This window comes from Myotis daubentonii, chromosome 4 (assembly GCF_963259705.1).
Source record: "Myotis daubentonii chromosome 4, mMyoDau2.1, whole genome shotgun sequence".
Lineage (NCBI taxonomy): Eukaryota > Metazoa > Chordata > Mammalia > Chiroptera > Vespertilionidae > Myotis > Myotis daubentonii.
In genome coordinates this window covers 114,836,660-114,848,653 of record NC_081843.1, presented here as the reverse complement: position 1 = coordinate 114,848,653, position 11,994 = coordinate 114,836,660, and the positions used below count along the sequence as shown (strand labels likewise).

Here is an 11,994-nt window from a genome sequence, read left to right as displayed (position 1 = left end):
CCTGAGACGACGTCCTGCTTTGCCTTCCACATGCCCTGGAGCTCCAAGGACTAGAAAGCCACTCGGCGCAGGGTTCCTGCCTCCTCCCCGTGGGGAGCAGGGGCCGGGGGAGACGGTGTGTGCACACGGGGGGTGACCGCAGCCATGCCACGAGGGGACAAGGCTCCGGGGCTCCAGGGCAGGGCTCCCAGGGCGGGACAGGGCTCCGTGTGGAGGCGGGAAGGTGCCCAGGACGTGGCTCATCTTTAAAAAGTCACCAGGTCCCTGCCCGCAGCCAGGCGGCCAGCTGTGGCCCTCAGGGAGGGGGAACTCCCCTGTCCCCCGACGTGGCGGCCCCGGCAGGCGGGTCGTACCAACAGGGTGGCCGCAGTGTCTTGTGCTTCGGCCTCTAACCTCCCTCCCCCGGGATGGAGACCTGCTGGCAGGAGGCGCCCCAGCCACTCGGCGGGTCTCCGTCAGTTCATCGCAGGAGAGGGCGAGGGGGCCGCCGGACCAGCAGCCGGGGCCCCTCGCTGTAAACTCAGTTCTCACAGAAAACTGGCACTTTCTGCCGAGAGGGGACGACCCGCTGTCCTTCCCCAGCGTCAACATCCGAGCTCGTCCTATGTCTTCACCAAACGCGTCACTTCTTTTAAAAACAGTCCTTTCACACAACCGATCCCCCTCCAATGAAACACCGGAGAAAGGTTGTATTTTGTGGAAGACGCGCCGTGTCTGCAAGCACGTCCCCTTCCGACAGGGCGCCGTCACCGTGGGCGCCGGGGACCAGCCGGCGTAGACACTGTCCACAGCAAATAAGTCCTTTACATAAACCTCTAAGTTCCCACCCTCCCATCCCCAGTTCTTTTTTCCAAACTGACCTGCAGTTTTCTTGAAATAAAATATTAGACTAGTGCCCCTGAGACCTCGCCCAACCCTGGGTTTAAAAACAAAGCCTCGCCCGCAGCAGGCGCTGGCGGGAGGCGGCCTGTCCCCCGGCGTCCGGCCGGCGCTCAGCTGTTGAGTTCCACGGTCTCGTCAGCCTCGTCTGGATTCTTCATCATTTTCTCGTATTTCCTCTTGAAGAAGCCGAGCTGTGGGTGACGGTGTGAAACGTTACGTCGGTGGCTTACTGCGGGGGGCTCCCCCTGGCTGCCACGGGAACCACGTCTGGGAGCCGTGGGCGCGGGGAGGGGTGGGGGCTGGGACGGACCGGGTACCGGCCGTCAGGAGGACGCTGGGGCCCAGGGCGCTGGGTTCTGTTTATTTGCGGTTGGACAGAACACGCAGGGTCGGCCGAGGGGAGGGTGGGGAAGGGCAGGCCAGGGGCAAGGCCGAGGAGGTAAAATCCTTCGGTGGTTTTTCAGGAACTGATTGCAATGGCCTTGCACTGCCCTTTCTCTTGTGGTGGAGGAGGGGCCGAAGGGACGGAAGCTGATGTCTGACCAGGACGTTCACGGCAGAGGCCCCGGGAGCCTCGATGCCGAACGAGGCCCGTGTCTTACCTTCCACAGAACGGCCACCAGCGCTAAGAGCAGAAGGATCCCGGCGACGACGCTCCCCACGATCACCCCGGTGGGGACTTCGGCCTTCTCGTGGGGCTTCGTGATCGTGATGGGAATCTGCCAACGGGAACACACGACACGGGAGTGACCCAACCAGAGCAGCGACAAGAGGACGGTCTGGCCAGCCACGCTCTCCAACCCCACGCATGGCGTCTAGGGAGGGGCCAGCTGGCTCAGGGCCATGTCCCCGATCACACGCTGGGCAGTGCCATCTCCAGAAGAAACGCTCCCGCCACGTCCAGCAAGGAACCCGGAGCCAGTTCCCTCCCCCTAACCACGCCAGCACCTAGCGATGTCACCGCTGGCGACCCAGCCGCGGGAGTCACCCAGGACACGGCCTGTCGGTGTGCTGCACTGTCTCCTCACCCGGCGGCAGCGTTCGGAGCTGCTTGGGGAGGGGAGTCAAAGGCCAGGTCAGCACCCCCAACCTGTTGCGATTAAACAGCAGAGACAGGACTGGGAAGCGGGCTCCTGAGCTGCTGACCCCATGGCGCTCCCGCCAGGTCAGCTGATAGGTTGCTAAACGTAGACCGATATGTCAGGCTCGGGTTGTCCCTTTCAGCTATAAAATTGTCCTTGAGGCCAACAATGATTCTTTTTTTTTAATTGATTTTTTTTTGAGAGAGAGGAACATCTATCGGTTGCCTTCTATCCGTGCCCCAACCTGGGATTGAACCCGCAGCTAAAATATGTGCCTTGACTGGGAATCGAACCCGCAACCTTTAGGTGCATGGGACGATGCTTCAGGCAACAGAGCCGCCGGCCAGGGCTACCTATGACTCAGTAGGTCCACTTCCTTTGTAGCCTCTGCATGTAAGACTGTGGTCATGACCATTTCCGCCACAAGCACATTCTCCAAGAGCCGAGGGGACGAGGCCCGATTTAGCTCCTCCACTGAGCGGTGAGCCTCGGGGCACAGCGCTGCTGTTCCGCCGGGACTGTGAGCTGGGCTAAACTGGGGTCTGACCTCTGGGTGACCATTTCTTTCCATTTGCATCTTCAAGCGCTAACACGGGCTCTGTAAGTGCAGGGCTGCGCGACTGTGAATCCACACAGTCCACGCCAGGGGGCATCTCTGCTCCCTCAGGGCCCGGCCCCCGAACCGGGGCCCACGGAGAGACAGGGACCAGGAGCATAAGTTACTGGGTCCGACTGTCACATGGGCTGGGACTCACATAACTTCCAGGGTCCCTGACTTACCTACAGGGGGATGTCCATCCTTATTCAGATTCCAAATATCATGCAAAAAATTACCTAATTTTTATTTGGAATCAAAAACTATTTTCATAGACACGATAAAGTGGTAGTTGGCCTATTATTTCTCGGCATTGCTCAGAGAAAAGCAAGGGGAAAAGTTTCCTAAAGGGATCACTAAAACTGTTCATTTAAATTTCAAGCTACTGGCTTATGTTACTATACTATTTATCATTATTTTGGATGGTACTCTTTCTATTTATAAAAAAAAGTTTACTCTAAAAAAAATAACATAAAAAATAAATTTCAATTAATGCATTCATCTCATACTGCTTTCTAAATAACACACACACACACACACACACACACACACACAAAACCAAAATTTTAGCAAAGGACCAGGCTCTGGCTGAACACTCCGTGTTTCTAAAAGGAACTTTAAAAACTACCTCCAGTGGGTCGCCCCCCCAAGCCTATGGTCCCAGAACTGTGAGACTGAGAGGGCTTTCCTGGGGCTCTATTTTAGATTTCCCAAGCCCAGCCTCACAGGAGGGGGCGGTCCCTGGGGGAGGGTCCGCAGACAGTGTGTGGACCACTTTCCAGGGACCAAGGAGGGCAGCGGGCTCTCCTCTCCACAGTGAGGCCCAGAGGTCATGTCCACGGCCCGGGCACAGGTCCGCGTGGCGGAGAGTCTGGAACCGCCTTCTGATTCCAACAAGGGCTTTGGGAGGAAGAGGCCCAGGCCCCTGCAGGTGGCGGGCGTGGGGCGCGCTGCAGCGAGGGCGGCACCTTCTCCCGGAGCTGCGCCAGGGAAGGGCCTGCCGCTGGGCCAGCAGCCTTGGCTTCTCCCAAAGCAGCTGCTCTGCGAGCCCCCTTCCCTCCTCCGGGAGCCTTGTAGTTGGTAGACGGTGCGGCCCGAGGAGTGGGCGCCCACAGAGTGGCGGTGCCCGCCGGGCGGAAACCACTAGGAGAAGCAGCCTCGGGGACGCCTGCTTACCCAGCGCACTGGGCACCGCCCTTAAACGCGCTCGAGTGGGAGTGGGTGACACGGAGAGCCCGGCGGGTGTCAGCAGAGGGGCAGGAGCCCGGGCGCTGGCCTAGGCCCCGAGACGGCCGAGCAGGATGGGCGGCACCCCTCGTGGGGTCAGGGCCTCTGACCCAGCTCCGCCAGCACCGGGGAGGCTCACCGCAGAGACACCGGGCTTTCGGAGTCCAGTGAGCTGCCCGTCCCCACTCACGCCGGCCCGCCCAGGCCCCGAGGGCCGCTCACCGTGACCGTGTTCTCCTGGATCACGTAGACCTGCGGGTTGTAGGTGTCGATCTCCGCCGAGGCCGTGAGCTGCACCGTCTGGAAGGTCGCCTGCGAGGTGGGAAGAGGGACAGGTTTCATCCCAGCGGGAGGACACGCACGGGACGCAGCGGGCGGGTCATTCATCAACTTCCGCGTGGAAAGTAACAGAGCAAGTGACCATCTAAAGACCCCAGACACTCAGCGTCCCGAAGCCGGGGACACGTGACGGCCGCACACGGCACGTGCCTGGGAACTCCCACGGGGGTGGCCGCCCTGCGGTAGCGATCAGTCCTCTCTCCAGGTGACTCCCCCTTAAAACACGGCTGCAAAGCCAGGGTTAGAAGTGACGTTTATCTCCGGGAAAGGCCGCAGTGCAGATTTCAGAAAACTTAAGTTTTCGGCCTGAGGGAAAATTGCAAACTCCCTCCCTTTTTTAGAGACTCGGATACAGAGAACAGACTGTCGGCGGCCAGAGGGGAGGGGGTGGAGGGGTTGGGTGAGAAGGTGAAGGGACTGAGAAGCGGATGGCAGCTACAGGACAGTCCCGGGATGGCACGCACAGCGCGGAGAGCACAGGCAGCGACACTGTGATAAGTATGTACGGGGCCAGGTGGGCCCGTTGTAAAGCATATGATTGTCTACCTGCTGTGCTGTATGCCTGACACCAACACAAAACAACACTGAATGCAGACGGTAACAGAAAAATAAAATTACTAACTCAATAGCTGTTATTTATTTGCCTGCGTAAGTGATAAATGGAATGGAAGAGCGGGTTGGAAAGGGAAGAGAATGCTTCTTTTGGGGTACACGGTAAAAGGACACTGCTTATCGTGTCCTTGAGCTCGACCGTACGTGTCCACAGCGGACACCCCAAACCTTTCCTCACGCTGTGTCACAAGACTAATCATTTCAGGTTTCCCAATGTAGGCATTTCTATAAAAAGCACCAGATTTGGGGCCGGCCTACAGAAGGCACGTGTAGTTTACGCTGGCGTTTCTAGGAACCTACTATGAAATAACTTTACATGCATTCCTGGATCTACTATAAAAACAAACCATTTTCATGGATACATCATGGATGTGCCTGTTCTGTTCTCTGTGATGTGAGCGCTGGGCCTGATGCTCACTTTGAACTAGAACACAGTGCCTGGATCTGAGAGCTGCCCATACTTCCTGGCTGCCAGGACTTGGTTTTGGGGGGCCCGGGGCACAGGGATTAAGGGACCCCATGAGGGCATTCGCTGGGCTGTGTCTGGGAGCCAGAAGGGGACCCGTGAGCCTCCTGTCATGGCCTCCTTCCTCACTCTCTCAACATGGGTACTGCATCCGAAACTAACCCTGATCCCTGGTCTCTGAAACATTCCTTCCTGGGGGAATAGCCTGGCTGGTGTGGCTCAGTGACCGAGCGTTGACCAATGAACCTGGAGGTCATGGTTTGGTTCCTGGTCAGGGCACAGGCCTGGGTTATGGGCTTGATCCTGAGTAGGGGGCGTACAGGAGGCAGCTGATCAATGATTCTCTCTTATCATGGATGCTACTATCTCTCTCTCCCTCTCCCTTCCTCTCTGAAATCAGCAAAAAAATTTTTTTTAAATAAAAAGTGGTGTGAGCTCTGGGCTCTCACCAGAGAAGTGGGGAACCTAGGTGGAGTGGGTACAGGCTCCAGGCAGAGAGGAGCCTGTGTTAGATCCACCTGCTGGTGGGTGTGAGATCAGCAGGGAGTTCCAGGAGGGGATGAGCCACATGCATTGGGTCCAGGCACATTGGGTCTGGGCGCATTGGAGCCGGGCGCGATGAGGAAGGACATGGGAAGCCAGACAGTCAGGAGGAGGCAGAGGGAGACAGAGCAGGGCCGTCCCCAGGGCAGCAGTGGGCACCTGGCTCTGTGCCCAGGACTCTGCTGCCGGAGGCTGCCCGGAGGCTGAGAAGCAGGTGCCTCCGAGCGGGGTGAGCACTGGGAGGGAGGGAGCACAGGCCCCCGGGCGACACCTCTGGCCACAGGGCAGGCCCCTCGGCAATGATGGCCCACGGCCTGGGGTGTGGTGAACCGTAACTAGCGGATACTCACGGCGGCGAAGGTGCCGTTCCAGATGCGCGTGGACACGTTCAGGAAGTACTCGGCCCGCACCTGTGGGTCTCGCAGCCAGCAGGTGACGTTCCCGCAGCGGGCGGTCCTGCAGTTCTTCACACACAGGGAAAGGGGGAGGGTGAGTGCGGGCTTTCAGAGGAATGGCCCCACATTACAGCCACAGACGTTCTAGCCAGACATTACAGCCACAGACATTACAGCCACAGACGCTACAGCCACAGACATTACAGCCACAGACATTACAGCCACAGAATTACAGACATAGACTTTACAGCCCAGACATTACAGCCACAGACGCTACAGCCACAGACGCTCCAGCCACGGACATTACAGCCACAGACATTACAGCCACAGACGTTACAGCCACAGACACTACAGCCACAGATGAGGGGGAGGGCTGCAGGGAACTGGCGGGAGCTCTAGCTCTTCACTGCGCCCCCACATGACAAGGTGCGCACCCGCCATCTGCCAGTGCCCCTGGGGGGAGGCCCCAGCGTGAAGGTGGGGAGGAGGGTACCCCACGCCGTCTAGTCACCGTTTCTGACAAAAATGCCCCAAATGAATCTGTGTTTATCAGCCATTACTGGCTGAGCAAGTCGCTGAATGCACATAGGAGAGGCCTACGCCTTAGTCACGCATGAGCCAGAACTGACAGAGACTTTCCTTCCATTAAAGGGAAGCTGAGTAAGAGAATCAGGAGCTGCCTGGGACCGGGGCGGGGAGGGACCAGGGCGGGGAGGGACCGGGGGCGGGCGACGAGGAGCCCTGGGTCAGGGCAGCTGGACACAGGTCACCGTGCACTTGCCCAAACCAGCGGACTCTACAGCCCCCGAGGGACGCACTGTGGACTCTGACTGGCGTCTCAGATGCAGGTCCATCCCGTGACCAGCGCACCATCCGATGGGGGGCGGGGGGGTGTCGGGGAAGCTGTGCCGATGTGGGGGCCGGGGGTGCACAGCAGAGTCTGTACTTTCCACTCAACTTTGCTGGGAACCTAAAGCTGCTCTGAAACATGGTCTATTTTAAAAAGCCTGTGACAGTCACATGGCCTCTGACATGCACGTAGCAGTGCACACACGTGTCCTGTGTGCATTAACGCTGAGGGCGTGGAGGCGGCTGTTCGTCACACGAGTGCTCAGCCGCTCTCCCTCTGAGAACTGCTGTTTCTTGTGGTTTTCTGAGTCGTCATGTTTGGTTTATGTTGTTCCCACGTAGCAACCGTCATTTTGACACAATCAAACCGTTTTCACGAAAGGAAGGACATGCCGAGGGGCTAGCGCGTCGGCAAACCCTGAGCGAGCTTCTACTGGGAATGCTCAGCTATTAGACATCAACCACGTGTTGCTGTGATTACACTCGAAACACTGAAACAGGGAACCACTGCTCCCTCCTTTCTACCTGTCCACCCCCATCACCCCATAAACAACTTCATCCTGACTTGGGTGTGCGTTTCCACCCCTTGATTCAGCCTGGCTGAGAAAAGCACATGGGAAACCTATGACATTCGAGGGCAGGGGTCAGGGGGTCAGGTGGTGGGGGGGGAAGGGCTTCATTACCAGGCGACTACGACAAGGAATCCCCACGGGAACTGCCCGCACGAGCCCGAGCCCGTCCTCACCAGGTCTTTGAGGTGCCGGAAATTTTCACTCTTGAAAGACACAGAAGCCGGCGTCTGTCCTATTTTCAGCGGGTCCACGTCGGCACTGCAGCTGATGTCGCCGGCCTGCAGAGGGGGCAGCACGTCAGTCTAGGAGGCCACGCGGTTTGTGGGGTCCCTCAGCCTGTGAGGCATCTACTGGCACAGGTCGGGGCTGGGGGCGGGCAGGCTGGCCTCACTGCCCACCTGGGCCCACTTCTCAGCCTCACTAACGTCACCCCGAGCTCACATGGTCCTGCCTGACTCGGTGGGACTGCTGGGTCCCACCTGCAGGGAGACAAATTCGCAACAACAACAGACAGAGTTGCCCGGGCGGCGTGGCTCAGGGGTTGAGCACCGACCTATGAACCAGGAGGTCAGGGTTCGATTCCCAGTCAGGGCACATGCCCAGGTTGTGGGCTCGATCCCCAGTAGGAGGCATGCAAGAGGCAGCTGATCCATGATTCTTTCTCATCATTGATGTTTCTATCTCTCTCTCCCTCTCCCTTCCTCTCTGAAATCAATAAAAATATATTAAGAAACACACACGAAGAATAGCCTGAGTGATGTAACGCAGGGCTCTCTGCTGTGGAGCACTCTAGGGTTTTGATTTCCTGTCGTCCCCTGCGCACCCCGAGTGACATCAGCGCCGCTAAGCGCCAGCTGGCGCTGGCCATGTCGGTCCGAGTCGCGCTCTCAGCCCGGCTGTGAGGACCACTGGGCCTCAAAGACGAGCAGGTGCTGCGGCCGGAGCCACAGAGACGCCACTCAAGTGCCCGGGGCCTGGGCATCGCCTTCCTCAGACCGCGACACAGGGACGGACCTGAGCAGCCAGGGCGGAGCAGGACGCGGCCAGGCTGACAGGGTGCAGGGCGGCCGCTAACAGCGGCCTGCGGGCCACCTGCCTCCTGTGGGGGCTCGGCCGCCCACCCCCGGCCAGCCGACCTCTGTGGCCAGGGCGCTGCGGGGGGGACCCCCTGCCAGGAGGCGCCTCAGGAAGAGCCTCTGCCGTCCACATTGACATTCGCTTTCTCACCGCAGCACCCGCTGCTGCTACGAGATGGACGTCAGGAGAAGAGGGCCCTTCGCAGTCTCCGTCCACACCTGTCAGGCGGGGCCACCCCCCCGACGGCCCCCTCCCATGGGGCCCCCACCGAGGGCGCACGTCGCTCTGGCGCTCGGGCCGCCCTCACCTGGCTCGTGTGCACGCCCGTCAGGTACAGGAGCGGGTTCTTGTCGGTGGTGAGCTGGGGGAGGCGGATGCGGACGGAGGCCATGCTCACGGGGATGCTGCCGGTGGTCACCTATGGGGACGGAAGGACCCGGTTTCGCTCCTGTCCTCACAGGTGGGGCGCCGGTCACGTGGCCGGTGCGCACGCCCTCCCGGAGGTAAACATGGTAAGACCCACGGGAATAACACCCTTGTCCCTGCTCTGGGATTAAAGGGTCAGCGCGGCTAAGGCACGGGACCCACGGCCGGCACTGACGACGCTCCCCACGCGTGCTGTTCTGCTGTGACTACTAACGGACTCAACGTCTCGTTACGGAGGCCGTGGCCGGATGCCACGCGTCCTGCCTGCCTCCCAGCACCTGCATCCCAAACAAGGCTCTTCGAAAGACTTCTTTAAGGAATCACCAAACTGCAGGGCTGCAGCCAGGCAACGGGCTAGTCAGAGAGGAACCAAGAAAACTGCACAGGCTCAGGGTGGAGGGTGAACGTCCTTACTTCCCATGGTTTCCCCGTGGTTAAAACAGCTGCTTCACAACTTAATGTCTCTTTATGTAACTGACAACCTTTAGATTAGTAATTGCTCATAGCAGCCGACCCTGGAACTGGACTTACACATACTTCTACATATGCCCAGCATGACTACAAAACATACTTGTACACAGATGGTGAGCTCCTCGGATCGAAGGCACGCGAATGCCGCCCGCACCAAGCCGTGATATCAACGTTCCGTTGATTAATGTTGAAAACTTTCTTTCGAAATCCACCCCTTAGCCCTCACCCAGGACACACAACTATGCACAGCGCCCCGTGTTTAACACCCCCACCCCCGGGGTCATCTCAGTGACTCTCAGGGGTGGCAGCTGGACCAGCAGCATTCCGTGGCCTGGGAGGGAACTTGCTAGAAATGCAGTTTCAGACCCACCCTCGACCGGAAGCTCTGAGGACGGGGCCCCGTGACCACATGGTAACAAGTCCCCCGGGCGACCTGATGTCCACTCAAGGGTGAGAGCCACCAGCACATCTCAACTTCTCCTTCTGCTCCTCCTCCCTCCCGATGCCCGCCTTCGGGGCAGGCGCACCAACCTTCACGGAGAAGGCGAATTTGGGGCCGATGTCATCAAAGGTGTGCACCGTGGAAGGGACGTGCCCATCCGAGACTTCGTAAAAGTTGATGTTGGTCGACCTGTCGGGGGATGTCGGTGAAGCAGACGGGTTAGCGTTGCTGTTCTTCTCGAAGCTTCGTGCTACTCTTCCTTACGTATCTCCTGGCTCAGGTGACAAGCAAAAGCGTTTACGTGTAGGACAAAAAGCTAAATGAAAACAAACCCTCCCGATGGGCCACGGGCCAGTGGCCAAGCCTGAGGCTGAAGCAAACCCCTTTCAAAGCACGTCCCTCAGAGATCTTCCCGCGGGAGTCTCTGTGCTGCGGCATCACCGGGGTACCATTTCTAACGTGAGCACCAACGCATCGCTTCAGGGCTGGCGGTGGCGCCCTGTGGAGATCGGGCTGCACGGACCGTGTGTCACTCAGTAGACACTCGTCCTCGGTGAGGGATGAGTGACTGATGGGCCGGAGGGTCTCCCACGGGGTGTGGCTGAGCACGGCGATGAGCTCGGCGGGAGCTCCGTCCGGCACACTCGGTCCCCGGCGCCCGCGACCCGGGACCTGCGTCTGTCTCTCTCCCCCTCTCCTGTCTCTGGTTCTGAGACCACTCTGTGCTTTCGGTCCAAACTAGGTCAGTCAGCCTGTATCCATCATGAGAGCAGAGAACACCTTCAGAGGCTGACCCAGATGGGACCTCTTTGCTGGGGACGGCCTCCTGGGGTTCGCAGTGCAGCCCTGACCACGTCCAGGGAACCCCGACAGCCCGGCCAGACTGGAGTGGAGTGCTACACCCCGTCCTCCTCACTTCCAGGGCTGGGGCTGGACTCCGACCAGGTGGCTTCGCTGGGGTGGGGGCAGGGAGAGGGTCGGAGACTGGGAAGCAACATCTGTTCCCACCAGGTCATCTACCCTAATTATAGGACGCTGATTATATGTCCTAAAAATTATAGCGGACATTTGCTGCCATTGTTTTTGTATTTCTGTACTGAAAATACTGCCTTTCTCCTCTTTTTTCATGCCTCCCTTAGAAAAACATTTCCCCCCCAAATTCTCAAAAGGAAAGTCCGTCAGAGGGAGACTTAAATAGACGTGGCGAGCGTCCAGGTTCTGTCTGTGAGGGCGCCGGACTGTGGCCGCGGGGGAACGGGAAGCTGAGGAGGCGGAACAGGAGCCTGGCCCTGAGCGCGGGACCCTCCCTCCCCCCCTGCCTCCCCGCCTCCAGGCCTCCGGGGGCCAGGGCAGCAGCGTCTGAGCTGGTTAACGCGTCCTGCTTGTGCGTTTAAAGAGACCCAGCCCCTGGCCGTCTGTGACCTCGGCGTTCCTTACGTCACCTACGTGTGGGCCAGTGTATGTACATTAGCAGTTCGCTGTGCCGGGGAACCTTCTAGAAATAATTCTATCACCCATTCCACCATCACATTCGCACAATACAGCTGCGCATTTATACAGCATCCAAGCGGCGGCCAAGGCTCACGCTCCATCATTGGAAAGGACTTTTTTTCACCAAAAAGGTGTATGTTTAAACATGTTTCCCCCCAGCATTGCTTGTGATGATTAAACAAACCAGCAAACAAAGCAAAACGTCCAAATATGTCATTGCTGTTAAATTGGTGACATAAGTTACACCCCAGCCAGGAACAGGACAGGTTAGCGTGGATGTCCTGACAGGAATTTTCTAGGATCACATAGCAAGCAAGGCTCAGCCAAGTGTTAGCAGTGTGTTTGTGAATAGTGTGTGTGTGTGTGTGTCTGTGTGTGCGTCCATGTGCGTGTGTGCATGTGCATCCATGTGCATGCATGTGCGTCCATGTGTGTGTGTGCATGTGCGTGTGTGTGTGCGTGTGCATGTGTGTGATGCTCACGTCCTCTAGGAAAGCGCACCCTGGGTCCGGAAGGGATTAGAAA

At 58.5% G+C, this 11,994-nt stretch overlaps 1 protein-coding gene across 1 annotated transcript in view; it reads right to left on the bottom strand.

The window, feature by feature from the left end:
* Positions 1–687: 687 nt before the first annotated feature.
* ITGA2 (integrin subunit alpha 2) overlaps positions 688–11,994 on the bottom strand; it is a 64,652-nt gene continuing 53,345 nt past the window's right edge. Inside the window, exons 24-30 of the mRNA XM_059695017.1 lie at positions 10,068–10,167; positions 8,947–9,057; positions 7,736–7,840; positions 6,097–6,210; positions 4,009–4,098; positions 1,485–1,601; positions 688–1,073 (exon numbers count right to left, since the gene is read on the bottom strand). Coding sequence (XP_059551000.1) covers positions 993–1,073; positions 1,485–1,601; positions 4,009–4,098; positions 6,097–6,210; positions 7,736–7,840; positions 8,947–9,057; positions 10,068–10,167 — 718 coding nt within the window. The 3' untranslated portion in view covers positions 688–992. The remainder of the gene's footprint in view (positions 1,074–1,484; positions 1,602–4,008; positions 4,099–6,096; positions 6,211–7,735; positions 7,841–8,946; positions 9,058–10,067; positions 10,168–11,994) is intronic.